An 18,468-nucleotide genomic window follows, 5' to 3' on the forward strand; every position below is an offset into this window, starting at 1 on the left:
AAATATTGATTTTATAAATTGAGGCCAACAAAAATTAGGGACGCCAAGATTCCGCACATTCGGGAACCCGCGACCGTCATCACCGCCTCCCAAGCTTGCATTATTTTCTGGAAGTTAATTTTTTCACATTACAAAAAGCAACAGCGCTAAAGGACGCAAGAAACCCGTCGGAGCCAACGATATCATCGCACAAAATATATTGAAGAGGCAGGGGATGAGAAGAAGGGGAGCACGCTCTTTCGAGAGTCCGTAGTTATCAAGCACAGCCAAGTGACTTGTATGTGTGCACCCTTTCAGTGCAACAGAACTGCTGACTCACAGTCGAGCAGCCAACCCGGCCGCTCGTCGCATGCGTTGCGGTTATCACTCGGCGACTGAGGTTCGCGCTCGCTGGTTGTCGCGGATATCGTCGTCGTGCTTTTTTTTATGTATTGTGGTTTTCTCAATCCGCGCGATTACGGCAAGCGTCATCGCGCGAATTTTGAACGTTGAAGGTCCGTACGCCACGTGGTGTGAAAAACGGTGAACTAGAAGCGATGTCCCGAATTCCTGGGTATGTGTCACATACCGAGTTCTGCCTAAATTAATGTTGTGCATGTTCTATCATCTGCTTATTTTAAAAATTCGCAAGCATTCACGTGAATGCGCACGTGGACACTTCAGAATTACAGATGTTCTTGTCGCAGGATAAAAAAAATTCGGGAGAGGGGGGGGGGTCAACACCCCCCCCCGCGAAAATTTTCTAGTTTGCATGTGTATATATACACGCACACATACAAGCGCACGCACGAACAAAAAAAAGGAAGGTTGAACCCCCCCCCCCCCCCAAAAAAAAAAAAAAACATTCTGGCTAGGCTTCTGGTTGTGATATTCAAAGAGTATTTGAGAGAGTATAGTTGGCGTTTACTAAAGTAAAGTATACCTTGAAGTATAAATTATACTAAAATAAAGTATAGGTAGCCCGCGTGCGCGTCGCTCGCACCATATATGTACCAAACGATAAGCTTTTACCACCCTTCGTTGATACTAGCTGCGGTTGTTGCATTTTAGAAACGCTGGTTGTGCTTTCGCGTGTTGGCTAACAGGTGAATGTATGCCGCAGATATGTATAGTCGTGAGCAAGATGACCTGCAACTCTGAAATTACCTTTTAAATAGGCCATAGCGGCTAAACGCAGCGAGCAAGCGCGAAAGTGTTCACGACACCAAATGCTTAAACCGAAATGTGCCTATGGCGATTTAGTAAGCCACATTTACATTAGTGCATTACAAGTATTCCTACACTAAACATTAATTCGGTGTTCGGCTCATATTGATGACAACAGAACGTCCTAACGGCATCGGCACGCGGCACACATGCCGTTTAAGTGCTACGTCCGATATACATACATACGCTCGGCAATACCTACACTGACTGCGTTATTCTTTTCACATTTCATGCGTAGAGATGCATGCAGATGCGTTCGGATATGTGAATTGTTTTACGATGTAAGAATATTCAACGTGGTCTTTTCGTTTCATGCTCCTCCCATAGCGCCAACGAGCAGCGGGCGACCGAACGGCTGGCACACTCGATGTACACACTTTTCCCATGGTACTTCACGCTCCGCGGGGATTGCTTGAACAAGGTTTATGAGCAAGAATTTCCCAATGCATTCACCCTCTCTTTAGACTATCATCTAATGCATTACAATAATATTCCTTAATTTTTACTATATATCTGCACTTAATTATTGTTTCCCTGTAACTATCAATTCAATTAATTACTCTATAAATTGCAGAAGGGTATCTTGAAGGGCCAGTTGGTACACCTGTACTGCGCTGAAAACAGCGCGAAAACGGGACGAAGGGTAACAAACAACACAAGCGCTATTCTTATGTTTTCTCAGCATTCGGGCCGTTTTCGCGCTGTTTTCAACGCAGTAACATGTAGCTACTGGCCCTTCAACACAGGACGCGGGATCGAATCCCGGCCGCGGCGGCTGCATTTTCGATGGAGGCGAAAATGTTTGAGGCCCGTGTACTTAGATTTAGGTGCACGTTAAAGAACCCCAGGTGGTCGAAATTTCCGGAGCCCTCCACTACGGCGTCTCTCATAATCATATGGTGGTTTTGGGACGTTAAACCCCAGATATTATTATGGCCCTTCAACACAGCCTTCTGCAATTTCTTTCTCTTGCATCAGGCTCTTTCGCACCCAGTGTTTTGCATAACTCATCAATGTGCCAGCGCTTGTGGTGTTTTAAATGCGAAGCATTTTTAGCGAACATTTGACACTTTGAGCATGTCTGTCTGCCTGCCTGCCTGCCTGCCTGCCTGCCTGCCTGCCTGCCTGCCTACCTATCTATCTATCTATCTATCTATCTATCTATCTATCTATCTATCTATCTATCTATCTATCTATCTATCTATCTATCTATCTATCTATCTATCTATCTATCTATCTATCTATCTATCTATCTATCTATCTATCTATCTATCTATCTATCTATCTATCTATCTATCTATCTATCTATCTATCTATCTATCTATCTATCTATCTATCTATCTATCTATCTATCTATCTATCTAGCCGCCTACGTCTTGGTGCTCTCTTGATCGCCTCCTTAACTTTGTGTAGACCAAAATTGGCAGGGGAGGGTAAAAGGATTTGATGAATGTGACTGTCGGGTCCTTGACGTGAATAACGGGAAAATACTGTCGCGTATGTCGTCAAACACTTTCCACCAGACACGTGTGGCACGTACCCGTGTACCACGGACCGCGGTGTACGGGCATGCGCCACAGGTGATAGTTTATATCTACCCAGGAACGGCGAGAACAGACATTGGTAATTTAAATGCGAGAGCGCTAGGAGAAACTGACATCGGCAGCGTTGACCTGACAAATGGAAATAATAAAGATTAGGATCTCAGCAAGAATTGAACCCAAGCGCAATTCTGCGTGGCAGTCAGGCATTCTACCACAGAGCCACGCCAGGACTACAACTGGTTTGGAAAAACGGACTATGCAGGCGTAATGTCGGTGCAACAGTTATTGTGGTTGTGGTGCTGGCTATCCAATCTTACAAGAAATCAATAAACACTACATATGTATCCCTACGATACAGACGTCATGTGAGATTACTGTATGTGGTTCCAGTGTTGGCCCCGCTTTTATAGCAGTCTAAAAACCTTGAATTTGCATTCCTAAGATTCAGCAAGCTATATTGAAGCATTTCTCGACCCCGGAGGAACACATTAACGAAAGTTACATATGATATTCACATGATTGCAGCATAAAGTGCACTTAGTTTGGATAATACTGACGTATGTGCTCTAACGTGAGGGCTGACGTTACGTCGCACCATAAGTTACCCTTTAAACGCCAGCATTGTCGACGTGCCTGTTAAGCCCACGATGTGCACACAGCTACTACACTTCCAAAAACACCTCAATCTACCTCGTAACGCTTGGTTCAAAGCCATTAAATACAGCGTAAAAGTACTCGAGTAGTGCTTCGCATGAAACCGATTCCAACAACGCGTGAGATCTGCCGAATTTTTTAAATGCGAAGCATTTCTTAGCGAAGCTTTGGCACTTTGACCGTTTCTATCTACGTATCTATCTATCTATCTATCTAGCCGCCTACGTCGGGGTGCTCTCGTGATCGCCTCCTTAACTTGGTGTAGACCAAAATTATCATGGGAGGGTAAGAGGACTTGACGAATATGACTGTGTGGTCATGACATGAATAACGTGAAAATGCTGTCGCGTGCGACGTCAAACCCTTTCCTCCAGACACGTGTGACACATACCCGTTTACCACGGGCTGTGGTGTACGGGTATGCGCCACAGGTGATTGACAGTTTATATCTACCCAGGTACGGCGGGAACAGACATTGATAACTTAAATGCTAGAGCGTTAAGGAAAACCAGCATTGGCAGCGTTGACTCGACGAATGGAAAGAATGAAAATTAGGACCTCAGCAGGAATCGAACCCAAGCATTCTGCGTGGCAATCAGGTATTCTACCACTGAGCCACGCCAGGTCTATAAACTGGTTTGAAAAACAGCCTACGCAGGCGTAATATCTGTGCAACGTCAAGTGTGGTTGTAGTGCTTGCTATCTAATTTTACAAAAAAAGCAATAAACACTACATGACACTCCTACGATGTGTACATCGGATTAACATTTGTGGTTCCAGTGTTGGCTCCGCTTCTATAGCAGTCTAATAAACATTACGCTTGTATTCCTTCGATTCTGCAAGCTATATTGAAGCATTGCTCGATCCCGGAGGAATGCATTAACAAAACTTACGTCTGATATTCACATCACTGCACCGTAAAGTGCACATCGTCCGCCAGAACGACGCAGTGTCCTCTTCATTTCTTACGATGCTGGGCGTTGTCCTCATGCTGACCGAGGATGATGCCAGATTGATTGACAGCCGCTTTGTAGACTAGGATACATAGGCCACATACGCCCAGGTAGTCTACGAATACGACAAGCACCATCAACTGATGTTGGTCTACGTAGCACTATCCAGGCCTACCAGTCTCGACGGCTTCAGGTTCCGCCATGTCGCCGGCTCTATCGATAGACAATTTGTCGACGAAATGACCGAGGCATCCACGAATTCCAACAGCTCTATATACCACATACTTCACTACACATTGACCCCTCTTCACCACGACCACGACCGGATCCTATAACAAGTCATGACCAGTTGCTGGTGCTCTCTGATCACGGTGATAATGCCCTTGTTCAAGAACTGTCAAGAACTTCTTCCACACATGCACACGGGTTCGTGAAACGTGCGTGCATTCTCGGGACACGTATAAGCACTACATTTATAAGCTTACCGCTTCTGGTGTTCGTAATACCCACGTTGCCATTGGCAGCGTTACCCAAACGTAAACAACTGGTTATATAACACATATGCGGCTCTTCAACATATATGTGTGCGTATGAAATTTATACAAATCTTTAGCGTCATTTTGTAACGTGTTGCTCAGTAAAAAAAAATTACGCCACAGTCACCTTCCCGCCACATGCTTCGCTTAACATCGACTCCCACGGTACGTGGTATCTGCCGAATTTTTTCCTTAGCCTTCGTCCAGTTTTCGCGCTGTTTTCACCGCAGTACTCCTTAAATCGTGATCTCTTGTAAATGGTTCTTGTGGCACATATCAGTGATAAATCGCATCTATATTAAACGAATAATTATAATTGATTACGAATTAATGATATTGATCGCTGCTAATAAATAACGACTTTCTATTATTTCCCGCCATCGTACTATAAATGCATGGATTGATATACTAGCTATATGTCTTAATTATGACCTACACTGACAGCTTTCACCGCTGAATTTAAATATGTTCAATTAATTGTCGCCATTCATTAGTAAAGCACTTCATGCCATGGTGCGAATGTAGATCAACATTAGAGTAAATCATTCTTAATGTGAATTCTGGGTAACCTAATTTTAAAAATTCGCGCAGATTGCACTGAGTCGCGCAAAGTTGGGCTAGAGGGGAGCTGGTCGACACTTAGCTGGTCCTGGATTCACCAGCCAAGTGTCGACACGTGCAGTTCACATGCCGATGCGCGAAGGGTTCACGGGATCACATTGTAAATCACGAGTATAGACTAGGTGTTGATAGGGTTCGATTGGGTATTGCTTGGAAATCACGACACCAAGTAGGTCACAACCAGTAAATCACAACACCAAAATAATCACAAGTACCAATAACAAGTAAATCACAACACCAAATTAATCTGCTTAAGCAGATTAACTAGAATAATTAGCTGAATAGCATTGTAACGGAAAAACAACGCGAGAAGACAGGGACGGAAAGGGCACACACACAACGCTCGTGTGTGTACCCCTTCCGACCCTGTATTCATGTGCTGTTCTTTCGTTACAATGCTACCAAAACAACGAGCCCACCGACATGCAATAGCTTAATAGGTCTTCTTGGCACAGTGGAGACTTGGTTTCGATTAGCTTGCATTCCAAGCACGGTGTAAGAATATACTCAGGTGATGACACTCTTCCCCCAACGCATGGGAAACCGCAATCCACGCGCGCCCAGATAATGTTCGGGTTCTTATCAGATGACTTGCAGTTTCATCGGCGCCGTCCTGGAGGGCGCTACGAAAAGCGGGGCAGTAGTCTCCATAGCAACGCGCATGCTGCTGATAACGTGCATTTTTCTGTGCCATTTTGCTGGATAATGTGCATCCACCAAGCGGCGTGAGGGGCGAAATCGAGAGAGCAACAGGAGAGGGAACGGCGAGAGCGGCGGCGATGACGCAGTACCACCGTGATTCGGCTACTCGCGGGCGCTCTCCGCCTCAAGCCATTAGATGGCGCACCGCTCAACGGACCGACGACCGAACATTTTCTGGCCGCTTAGGCGCGCGCAGTGTCAACACCTGAATATTCTTACAACGTGATTTCAAGTAAGACTAGCCTTAATTATAACTTAATTATCTTAATTAGCCTAACTCGCACATTCGAGGCTCAGCCTCGACTAGCTTGCATTCGAAGTCAATCTAAGCATAATGAACTAATTAGCATAATTAACTCTAATGAGCTCAGTATTATTTAGTCTTAATTACCATTTACTCGGCACATCTTTCCGAGCGCGGAATGACTATGCAACAAGAATCTAAAATCGGCTTAATTATGGCTAATTAGTCTTTGAGTTAATTATGCTAGGCTAATTAGGCTTTGCCCTGCTCAACTTGGCTTAATTAGGATCGGCTATGATTCACTTGGCTTAACTAGGCACAGTTATGCTGAACACGCGGGCATGATGATTGTTTGTCTACATCGCGAGTCACACAAAGGGTGGGCATAACAGCTCTGCTGTAAAAATAAATATTTTAATTCTGCTGCAGAGCCCTTAATTGCCAATTAGCAAAACATTCTAAATGTATCCAGCCTCTCCCTCTATGCTTTCCTTTGAAGTATTACAATGATATCGTCTTATTAATTTATTGACCGTCTACCCACACTTGATAATTACCTACAACGATCACTAATAAACTATAACATACGTTTCTCTTGCATAAAATTTCATTTGTCAACTTTAATCACTCGGTTCCATACATTTTCTCCCAAAATCATCCCTGACTACTAACCATCGATCACTACTACTAAGGATAATTGCGTGTTATTATCTACCTCTGGTCGTAATTTCATACATTGAATACCGTATACATTTCATGTACGTATGCTTCTATACTGAAAGCCTTCTATTATGAGCTTAAAACTGGTGATTTCATCGTTACAAGTGTAGGGATGGTAAAATCGATGAACGATTAATCGATTAATCGATTAAAGGTCTACAATTATTCGATTAATCGTCATCGATTTCCACCGCTCGATTAATCGAATTAATTGATTAAAACTATTCGATTAATCGATTACGGCACCCCCCAACCTCGCCCCTTGGCCGGAGCGCATGACTGCGAGGCGCGCTATCCTGAGACGCAGATGCCGTGCACATCGTCTCTCTTTCACTGCTTTCACTACAGCGCATATTCCTGCGCTAGCAGAACGAGCCCAGAGGTGGCGGCGGCCATACCTCATAGAGAAAGATATGATGTCGCCTTGATCTCCGTCGCGTACGGCGTCCCACTCCAAGCACTCCCCAATGCTTCAAGCCCGGGCAGGAGGCGGCTCCAACCCATCGAGGCAGAAATGAACTTGCCCGCCTCTCTCCGGCTCACAGTCTACTGCTGCTCTCACCACGCGCACTTCTACGCAACTGCGTTGCACCAATTGCACTGGAGGACGATCCGATGAACCAAATGCCTTCTCAGTTCAAGAGATACTATTGGCCTGGTGTGCGACCGATGGCGGCGCTGCGAACGGCGCCTGTATGACGTCAGAGCGGGGATTCGCGCGCTTTCGTCTGCTACGTAGGCCCGGCGCCGTGTTGAAACCACCGTTGTGGTATATCTCAACAAAAAAGGAGTTCGATTGGTTATCTTGCGTATGGTGGCTACTGACGCTGTTCGAACAACCATGGGACTGCTTTTAACGTTCATTTAGAACTACAACTCTTTGTTCTTTAGAACTGCGGCAGCTTGTCACCGCGGCGAGTGCTGCGCAACGGTGAAGTACTGCTCTGTGTCTCAGTGTACTTCGTCCGCTCGTGAAAAAGGCGTTAGCTTTCACAACTACCCTAAGGACCCAAAGCTGAAGAAGAAGTGCATCGCAAGCTCAGAATGGGAAGCTTTAGCGCCCCACACCTTCATCGACTGTGTGCAGCAAGCACTTCGCGGACAGTGACTTCTGCTACCCACCGTACGCGCGACTCTTAGGTAAGCTTGTGACCGTGTTTAAGCGCCCCGCCAATACTTAAGGCGTTTATTGCACGCAGGCTGTAGCATAGGCGACCACCAGGTGTGGTGCCGTCCCACAACCTGCCGCGAAGGCCCCTAGACAAAGCCGACGACGCGGCCTCCGAATCGCCTCGCAGGAAAGCGCGCCTCGTGAGCTCAGCTGAGCGGCGCAGGATATCTGAGACTACGGCTGTATTTGGGTGGCGTACATACGTATTTTACTTATGAAGGCAAGCGCGCGCCTAGCGGACTGCTTATCATAAATTCAAATGCGAAACCTGTTGCCGCTGTTTAGTGTAGATCCTCTAAAAGTTTTCACCTGAGGCAGTGCAGACGCTTTTTTAAAAGCGGAGTTCTTTAAGCTTTTCGTTAGGCTGCGTGGCGTGAAACTGGACCCATCTTGCCTTTGCCACGTTAATCTCTGTGGCCCTGTGCGTGGTATAATCAGCGATTAACTATTTGTTATATTCTAATACCCATGCGACGGCCCTGTGCAGTATTAATAGGAACTACGACGTAATATCGTTCTCACTGAACCAACATTACGGGACAAACTGCAATCATGGGCATCGGCAGGGGGGTGTGCAACAAGGCGGCACTTATGCACTTGTTTGCAGGACGAAAGCAGCGGCGGTGATGCGATCTCCGTTGACGGCTTCGACCGCGCATTCAACAACGTCGCCTGCGTCGTACACTGCCTCACCCTCGATGAGGCACCGCTACCTTTCACAAGCTTTATCTACATACTTGTAGATGCTGGAGAAGGGCACGCTTACAGAAATATCGAAAGCACCACCCAAACTTATCAGTATCGTACGGCGGAAACAAGATAACGAGCGAGAACACTCACACATAGTTTCACTTTCTAACCAGCAATGCGGCCGGTGGCATCGGCCAGGGGCGTAGCCAAGGGGGGGGGGGGGGGGGTTGGGGGGTTCAACCCCCCCCCCCCGAAATTTTTCAGTTTTGCTTGCGTATATAGGTACGCACACATACAAACGCACGCACGAACATACATAAAGTATGGTTGAACCCCCCCCCCCCCCGAAAAAAATTTCTGGCTACGCCCCTGGCATCGGCGCACTCGTCGACCATCCGGGGGATTTCTTGGCCCTGTCGATTGGGCCGCAACTAAAGCAAGTTCAAGATTACACTCGAAAGCATTCGTTGCAGGCGTTAGTTGACCGTCCCGAGGCTGTTCGTTCGACAAAGTTCCCGCCTGAAGCAGACGATCCGCATACAGGAGCAGCGGCTGCTGCAGCGCGGTTGAGAGCGGAGCCCCCGCTCTGACGTCACACGCGAGAGGGCGCCACTCCAAAATCTCGAGGCCAATAGTAACCCTGTAGTCGATCGCCGCACCAATCCGAATTCACTTGAGACTTGGCGCAACATGCGAACTGGCCTAGATCATGTGTTTGACGTTTCAGTGGAGTATTTGCCAATTCCTGCTACGTCAGTAGCATTCGAGCGTCTTTTTTCGCATGCTGGATGTGTGGCGACCCAAAGGAGGTGTCAGTTGTCGTCGCCCGAGCATCTCGGGCAACTGACATTTCTTCGCTCAGTAGAAAAATGCATGTGGTTCGGAGCAGCAACCCCATAAAACAAAACAAAAGGGGACTGTTGAGAAGGTTAGCAGCACGGCGATTCGCCAACTTTCAACACAGAAGTTTATTCTTTTCTGTAAATTTCACACGTGCCAGCGCATCATCTTGTTGCTTATTTTGTTCGTGTTCGTTTTTCGCCGCGCTGTTTCATCGTGCTGCCGCATAAACGCATCTCTTCTTACATTTTATAAACGAGTAGTTTTCGTCGCCTAGTGTCAATCGCAACTTTCTTTGTATTTTATTCAACCCTCAGATTTTACTCCTTTTTTGTGTAAGTGCGGCATTGTAATATGCGCTGCTTATTTCCTGACTGTTTCTTAGCGCCATTCTGTTTTACTCTTTAGCAAATAAAATATTGTTTACCAATGAAAGAGAGAGAGAAAATATATTACAAGGCAGAGAGGGTGGCCTGAGCTAGTACGCCCCTGCCTGCTACTCTGCACCGGGGAAAACGCAACGGGGGAAAAAGAGTGATGAAGTGCGATGATGGGGAGAGGATTAGGTAATCCGTATATAAATAATAAGATACGTTTGCTATCGTAAAGAGGACCACGACGCTAGTAACCATCTTTTATTATGCTGTATACCAACTAGCCCAACTGTCCGTCTTATAGGGTTTATACCATTTTCATAATTGTTCAGCTAGCTTTCTTGCGATGCAGTTAGCCGAATTAATGGCAGCTAGTCACTCCTTCAAACAGAGTGTTCAAGCGCGGTTTGCTTGCGCTGGGACGCGGAAAATGTAGACTCGGCTCTCTTGACACGAACACGCATAATAGACAAACGCCAGCACGTGCAACTACGACCTCGTCTCCACTTGAAGCACGAAAGTTGCTGTCATTAGATGGGAGAAAATGTAGCACAGGAATACGCACTCGGGAATTGTGAAAAGGGTCTTATGTAATTTATGTAACTTTACGCGTCGGTTTACCGAACGTCTAGCATCCAGTGCATTACTATTGAAGAAGTGACCTTGAAGCACTTAGTAATACGGTATGGTCGCATATTTAGGGAGAAATTCAGCTAGAGGCCCCCGTCTTCTGCTGTGACAAGAAAGAAGGACAGTCGGGAAATTTATGTTTTAATGTCTGAAACATGAGATCAACATAAGGCAACGATCAGATGAAACATGTGGAGTATACTGGCGCAGCTGCTGTTTATTCTAGCCGGGAGGTAGCGAATCATGTAACCCTATTTCCCGCAGTTGCCTGTACCGATGGTCTGTTTGAGGCCAGTATGTTTCTGTGTAATCTATGCATGGGTGACCTCAAGGAAAAGATCGCGTCAGTCCGCAATTATAGTATTATGTAGGGCTTCCACAATATCTAACCGACAAACCGAGAAAAGATGCCGTGCTTACGAGAGCGAGCGTCTGATTTAATTCCTTTTCCTCCTCACATCTCTTTTACCTTTCTCGGGATTTCCTCACCCTCCGCCACACCGCATGTTTCAGCTGCGACTTTTCAACCAGTGTGGTCCCCGAACGCACCTCCGGTTTTGATGAGCTCGAGTAGGCAGGCCTCGAGAAAATACGACCTGCTGCCAAATAGTCCAGGGATGATGGCCACAGATGCTTGAATCCGTGACATCAACCAAAGACGACGGGCCCCTTGTGTCCAGTGTGCGAAAGTTGGAATTTTCGTGCACTGTACACAAGGGGCCCGTCGTCGACACTTTCGAAAGTGGGAATTTTCGATCGTCAGCGCGTCTGATAACAAGATTTGGGTCCATATCGGACACGAACGATGCCTCTCAAACAAAGAGATATCGGTTTTAAAGCACCCATAAACAATGTCGATTAATCGATTAAAACATTCCACTGAAAGCAGTTAATCGATTAAAGGCTAAATCGATTAACGATCAACGATTAATCGATTAAAAATTTTAATCGACCATCCCTATACAAGTGATGACTTATATCGTCAGGGTGCAAATGCGCATAATGTTGCTGAGTAAACCTCAGTCAGTGTGAACATTTGCGGGTACATCATTGTCAATTTCGTTATTTATCCATAATAATTAAGCAAAAGACCCCTAATCACGAATTAGCAACTTGAGATTCTTACATCTAATTAAGCTAAAATACCCCTAATCACTAACTAGCAACTTAAGATTCTTATATCTTTCATCCTATTCGTCTCCACTCCATGTGATACATTACAACGCGATCCTCCGATTAGTTGATTCTTATTTACCGCTTCCTATTTAACACTAAGTGTAAGTATTACTAATTCCAGAGTACGATTACCATATCTTTTATACCTTTTATTAGTAATTAGCTATAACAGTAGCTACTGCAAGTTACATGCGATAGCCATCTAGTATCAACGGTGTACGTTGCAATACTACCTATAAATATATATATGATACATGTCCTTCTGCACTCACCGCTTTCGCTAATAAGTTTTATATAAATTGTTAAATTCATTAGCACCTTTGATTAGATATACTCAATTGAGTAAGATTCGCATGCGCATCAATGTTTCTTGTTAATTCTTACTTGCTTTGAATTACGAGGAACTATTCTCGTTTTTGATCATCTGCACTAATTAACCTACGATTTCTCATGGTTAATTATCAACTAAAGAACTCCGCAGTATTCATACCCTCCATGTCTTGACCAGCTTCAAGAAAAACAGTTGTATAAAAACAATGACATTTTCACGTGTTTTGGGGCCACCGTAAACACTATAAAGCGCTTGCACCCCTATAAGGTGGTTTCGCTGCAATGCACGTTTTTACAAAAGTTCCCGTCGAACCTCAGAAACTTCGCCAACATCAGCCAAACTTCACAGGTACGAAGACTGAATCATCGAGATTGGGTCACTTCGGTGATTTAAGCAGGTGAGGGCGCATTGTTTTTATATAAATTTTAAAATTCTCTCCTATGGAGTTTCACATACCACATAAAAGTGGCTCTCGAACCCAGGAAAATTATGGGAATCAAGCAAAACTTCTCGCACTGTGAGATGATGACTCTCAGATTATATGGGCGAAGTGATTTAAGCGTATAATGAGGCGTTGCACTACAATAAATGTTTAAAGGTCGTTTCCCATTCAGTGACGCTGCCACTCAGCAGCCAAGGCAACAGATGGCGCTAGTTGTCGATGTCCCGAATTCCTGGACATGTCATAGCGAGGGTCTCGTTCTGGCAGACTTGATGCTTTCAGGTAGTATGCAAGGGATTATTGGTCAGCTACCAGCTCGTAATAAGTTCATGTGCTACGTGACGCCAACAGGCAGAAAAAGAGTGTTCCACACTCGCCGTCATGGCTACTGGCGGCGCTGACTGACGCTCCCACGTTTAAATACACATATATACCCCATAAAGTGGACGGAGGGATGGCCGCCGCGGTAGCTCAGTTGGTAGAGCATCGGACGCGTTATTCGAAGGTCGCAGGTTCGGTCCCTGCCTGCGGCAAGCTATGTTTTCGTCCACTTTTCTTTCTTCACATTTACATTACATATACTACAAATACGCCCCTATACTTTCCTTGGCATTATTGTCTGTTAGTACTCATTAATAATGTTATATGAAAGAAATATACTGACTTCATGTTTTTGGCTATTGATTTTCTGCGTTATATGAAAGTTCGGGACCCAAGACCATAGAAAAAAGCACAGCTAAGCTTCAAAGCGCCCTAAATAACTTAAGATAAGGAGTTTTCTTCAGCCAGTTTCAGTTTGCTTTCCCCAGAGGTTATCTGTGCCGTGACGTCATGATCTTGGAAGTTACCACGTGGGACTACGACGTTTCTGCATATAATTCTTCTGCTAAACTGCTCCATCGGTATTGAGAACCAGTAGCGGTATTGAGAACTACCGATCCGAGGGGACCATGAGTTGATGCCTGTTTGGTATAGGAGGCAAACTGCGCTTCTCGGTAACTCAAAAAATTTGTTTACATATAGATCTACTACTCTATGTCTCTACTCATGAATGCGCCCACGTATTCTGAAGCTTATGGGAAGGTGCTAGGAAGTTCCTGATACCCACTACTTAATGCTCGACTTTATTTGAAGCGAACAACGGCATTGTACTTGCCCACGTTTTTGCCCACGTCACGAACGCCGGCCTTTCCTCAATGGTGACGTTGCAGACGTTGGCAGTGCGCTGCCTCGGGCGTGTCACCTCTTCTCGATCATTTCTTGTGTGGCGCTGTACTAAATTAAGAGTAGTTTACTTCCAGTCGGAATGTCCATACATGAGTTATAAATGTAGTTATCTTTCTTCTCTTGGTTATCCTTTAGTTCTGATCTCCTGTAATGCAGTACCAACTCTCTCGTGGGCCATGACAGGATTATACGCCTTAGCAAAGCCGGCCTCGAGCGCTTAACGAGATCGACACCGGCTGAAACGGCTGACGGCTGACAGTTTTGCTGGAAATTGTGCATTTCAGCTTCCGAAGCGCGAATGGACTACGCGTGAGTACGAACAAGGGGGCGATCGGAGATCTGTTCGTTCCGCTTGTTCGTTCTCCTGGGGAAGAACAAGCGCGCTGATTGGCTGAAGCGGGAGATGCCACTCAAGGCCGGGGGGTGTCGCCATTTCTTTTTTTTTGCTTGATCTTTTCTTTTTTGGTGACGTCATATCGTGTCATAACGAGTAGGGTGATCGGAGATCTCTCTTCTGCGCCGTTCGTTCTGCACCCATTCTGGCGGCACACGCAATTAGCCGAAGCCGGAAAAAACCACGTCTCTGAGGGGCGTAGCCATTTTTCTTTTTGCTTGATCTTTTATTTTTTGGTGACGTCAGACCGCGTCATAACGAGCATGTCGTCTGCTACAAACGAACGGATCGCGAGGCCGTTCGCACGCATTCTCTCGAGCGAACAAACGGCTTCGCACGGCATGATGCGGCGGTTACGGCTGCCGCAACAGCTGATTTTCAGAAAATGGCGCTTGCGACCTGTGCTTCCCTTGCGGTTGGAGGTGCGAGATGCGTTTGAAGACATGAGCGAGTGCGGCGTCGCTTTCAGTTCTCGAAACGAACAATGCGAACGAAATGAACGGGCCTGCCACTGGGCTGTGGTCTTACGCGCAGGGACTTCTTAGTTCAAAAGCGCTACCAGCTCTTGCCACGTGTCGTCCCGGTCCTCACTCGTGAACGACGGCCCCAGCGGGCGCGACGGCGTAGCTATCTGTGGGTGCTCTTTTATAAAAGCCAGCAGAAACTCCCTTTGACGGTCCGACACCCGGGAGCCAAGCCAGACGTTCCGGTGGGATGACATTTTGAAAAACTGCGCCAACCGCTACTTTTTTTTTTTTTCGCGTGCGCGACTTAACATAGCAAGCACGTTAGAAAAACTAACACCAATAAATATCAGCACTCAAAGGTATTGCTGTTTCAGAAACTGCTTGAGCTTGAAAAGAAAAACAATATCTTTTCGTATAACAACTGTATTTATTAGAAGGCGAGAAACACTTCGTTTTGAAATATTCGGTCCCTTTGCCGAGGACAAACGATGCGCGTCTACTTCCGGAAAGCTCGCCGCTCACCGCTTGACGATTGGCTGTCCTCTTCCTCTCGGCAGAAGAGAGCTGCGGAGCGCCCACTTTTGTGACGTAACACCGCCAGAACGAACGAGGAACGAACAGAGATCTCCGATCCCCCCCCCCCCCCACATATGCATATAAAACGTGGGTGCAGTTGCTGTGGCAACTGCATTGTTGGTGCGACGTTTCGGCTCATATCGGCTCTTCTTAGCGTGATGCGAATCTTCTGACACGAATAAATTTGTACTTTAAAGCATTTACTCATTCTTTCCCAGCACCATTGAGCAGTTTCTACTTTATTTGAAGCGAAGAACGGCATTGTATTTGCCCACGTTTTTGCCCACGTCACGAAATGCGTCATTCGGGTGACCACCTGTTCTAGGAACGCCTCCGCACGCGTCATCCACATGCAGATATCTATATGTTGAAACCTCAATAATATTAATAATAATAATAATAATAATAATAATAATAATAATAATAATAATAATAATAAAACTCAAGGGGCCCCTCATGTATTCGCCTAAGACGACTGGAAGTCGAAGACCATCCCGCGTGGCTATATTATCAATATTATCATCATCATCAGAGCTTGAGGGTTCACGTGAGTAGCTAGACAACCACCCCAAGCGGCTCTTCTTAGTTGGACACTTTGTTGAAGCTGTGGCTGACGATGATGATTTATTATAGATGAGCTGTTTGCGCTGGGTTGGTAGCTTTTAATCACCCACTCATTACGCAATTCACGTGGTGAGATTCTACGCTTCTGCCACGCCATATTACATCTGTTAACGTGAGTCCTTTCTCGACATGGGGACCGTATGGGGTGTTTTTCCGAAGCGCTTTCAGGCACTAGCGTGGCTCTGTGGTAGAATGCTTGACTTCCACGCAGAATACTTGGGTTCGGTTCCGGATCGAACCATCATTTTTGTTGAACTTACAAAGCTCACGTGAGTTTTTGTACCACACACCACATTTTTCAATGCCAGCGTCTAATGAGGCACTTAGGGCTCTTGCCTTAATAGCAACTTTTATTAGTTCAGATCAGACATGTACCGGCACACGAAGTGCGTATGAATTTGTGCATTTGAACATCTGAATCAGATATGCACTCCGATTGAACCCCGCTATGTAATAATACGCGCTTAGGCTCTTCGTCAATCTCGTTTCAGTGCGCTGTATTGATTCTTCCAAATTCTGTGGTTCATATTGCCAAGTCTCTTTTCGATCACTACAAAACAGTGTGAGTGGTAAGAAGCGGAGAGGCACAAAACAAGCGCGAACACATCATCGATTCTTTCTGGCGAATTGTGCAAGACACGTTTTCAATAATGTAGAGCATGTGAGCGGGAACGGCCACTTTTGACACCACAGTAAAACTCGAACTGATGTAGCACATGAAAACTGTCACAGGAATGACCCATCAGTGGGTTACCCTTATTTTAAAACCTTATCAGACACTACGGTGAGCCGATTTAGCAAACAGCAGGCTACATAGCATCCGACTCCTGCCCGTGATTACGAGATTAATCAGCTTATCGGTGGTAGAAGGCAGAAGTTAATGTAAAGCTTTCTTCTGTGCGTGCTTATGGAGCGGTTTACAAAATAGGGCAAAGACATAAACGCCAATGGTAACAGCAACACTTGTGGCCCCACCCGGTGTCGCTTTCTGTATTTTAAACGCCTCGAATTTTTTCTGTTGCGCCGGTATTTTTAAACATACAGAAAAAAAAACCAACCCACTTTACTGTAACGGATCCTATTGCCAATACATTAGCAGGACGATGTACATGGAGTACGGTCATTTAATCAATTGTAGTTCTGGCCGATAAAGTCGATATCGATGTCGCAACATGGCTCAACCAATGCCGCTGTGCTAGAATTGCTGTACATCTCCCTACGGCACTCCTCCAAGGGGAACATATGCTGTAACCCTACAATGTGCAAGTTCCTCTCTGCCATTCTATCTCTTCCATCTAACATCAGAGTATTCGCGCAAAGTCAAAAGACGGAGAGAGTAAAACACAAGAGAATTTCGTCTGTCGTTGTTTCCTTATTGCATTACAGCTAGTAAAAACGGAACTGCTTCAATATAGTATACTGTACACCGTGTTTTCTCTAATACGCGGCTCATAATTTATGGAGTGCCGTTCCACCTTTCTCTTGCTTATGTTTTTTTGCTTACCGTTCTTGCTCGCTCTAGAATTTGAAGTACGACACACACATCATTTCATAATCTCTTGGAACTATGTGCGCCAAATGACATAACATGTGAGGATAACCATGTGAAATACGAATGAATAATTAAACGTGTCCTCGGTGAAATATACCTGAAAATCACATACTCAACTGGCGGTGAACATTGTGCCCGCGTTAAGCTTTCGTTATCGTTTCATTCGTATGCAGGTCTTCCTAACGTGGCTCAGGAGTGCACGTTCTCGGTGTCTGCTTTCAACACGGCAAAAGGCGAGCGGGAGCTACGCGGGAAATCAGCCACATTGACGACGCCTTGGCCGCCTCAGAAGTGATCTGAACACCACGACCACCATGGCATCTCACGCACCTGAAAACCCCTCAAGCAGACTCTGATCGACAAAGCGAAAAAAAAGAGTGCTTATTTTTTTTTCTTCTGTATGCTTGTGTCAGTGTGAGTACATTTATCACTGCTAGCGCCAGTGTCCGGCGCTCGCTATGTCCATCCTGAACTTTGTGACGTTTTCTTCTACAGTATCATCCCCTATAAGTGCCCAATGACCAGAAGATGAAAAAATCCGTAAACAGGGGGTGGGCGCTCGAGCCGACATTTCGACAAGTGGACTTGTCTTCTTCAAGGCTCGAGCTGATTGCCTTAGCTCTCGTGTGTATATGCTTCGTGCCCTCTCCACCACAAGAGAGAAGGGGAGGGCAACTGCCAGAGTGGGGGTGGGGGAGGAGGGGGAGAGAGGCCGCCGTGATGAACTGGGTGAGTCATAAGGAAGGGGAAAAAGTAAGGGAACAAAAGGCGGGAGGGAGAGTATACGTTTCGC

General features: G+C 45.8%; 1 protein-coding gene across 1 annotated transcript in view; it reads left to right on the plus strand.

Moving 5' to 3' along the window:
• LOC119386130 (uncharacterized) overlaps nt 1-18,034 on the plus strand; it is a 128,432-nt gene extending 110,398 nt beyond the window's left edge. Inside the window, exon 11 of the mRNA XM_037653477.2 lies at nt 17,849-18,034. Within this exon, the coding sequence (XP_037509405.2) occupies nt 17,849-17,970 (122 nt within the window). The 3' untranslated portion in view covers nt 17,971-18,034. The remainder of the gene's footprint in view (nt 1-17,848) is intronic.
• The last annotated feature ends 434 nt before the right edge of the window (nt 18,035-18,468 follow it).

Source organism: Rhipicephalus sanguineus, chromosome 1, assembly GCF_013339695.2.
Source record: "Rhipicephalus sanguineus isolate Rsan-2018 chromosome 1, BIME_Rsan_1.4, whole genome shotgun sequence".
NCBI lineage: Eukaryota > Metazoa > Arthropoda > Arachnida > Ixodida > Ixodidae > Rhipicephalus > Rhipicephalus sanguineus.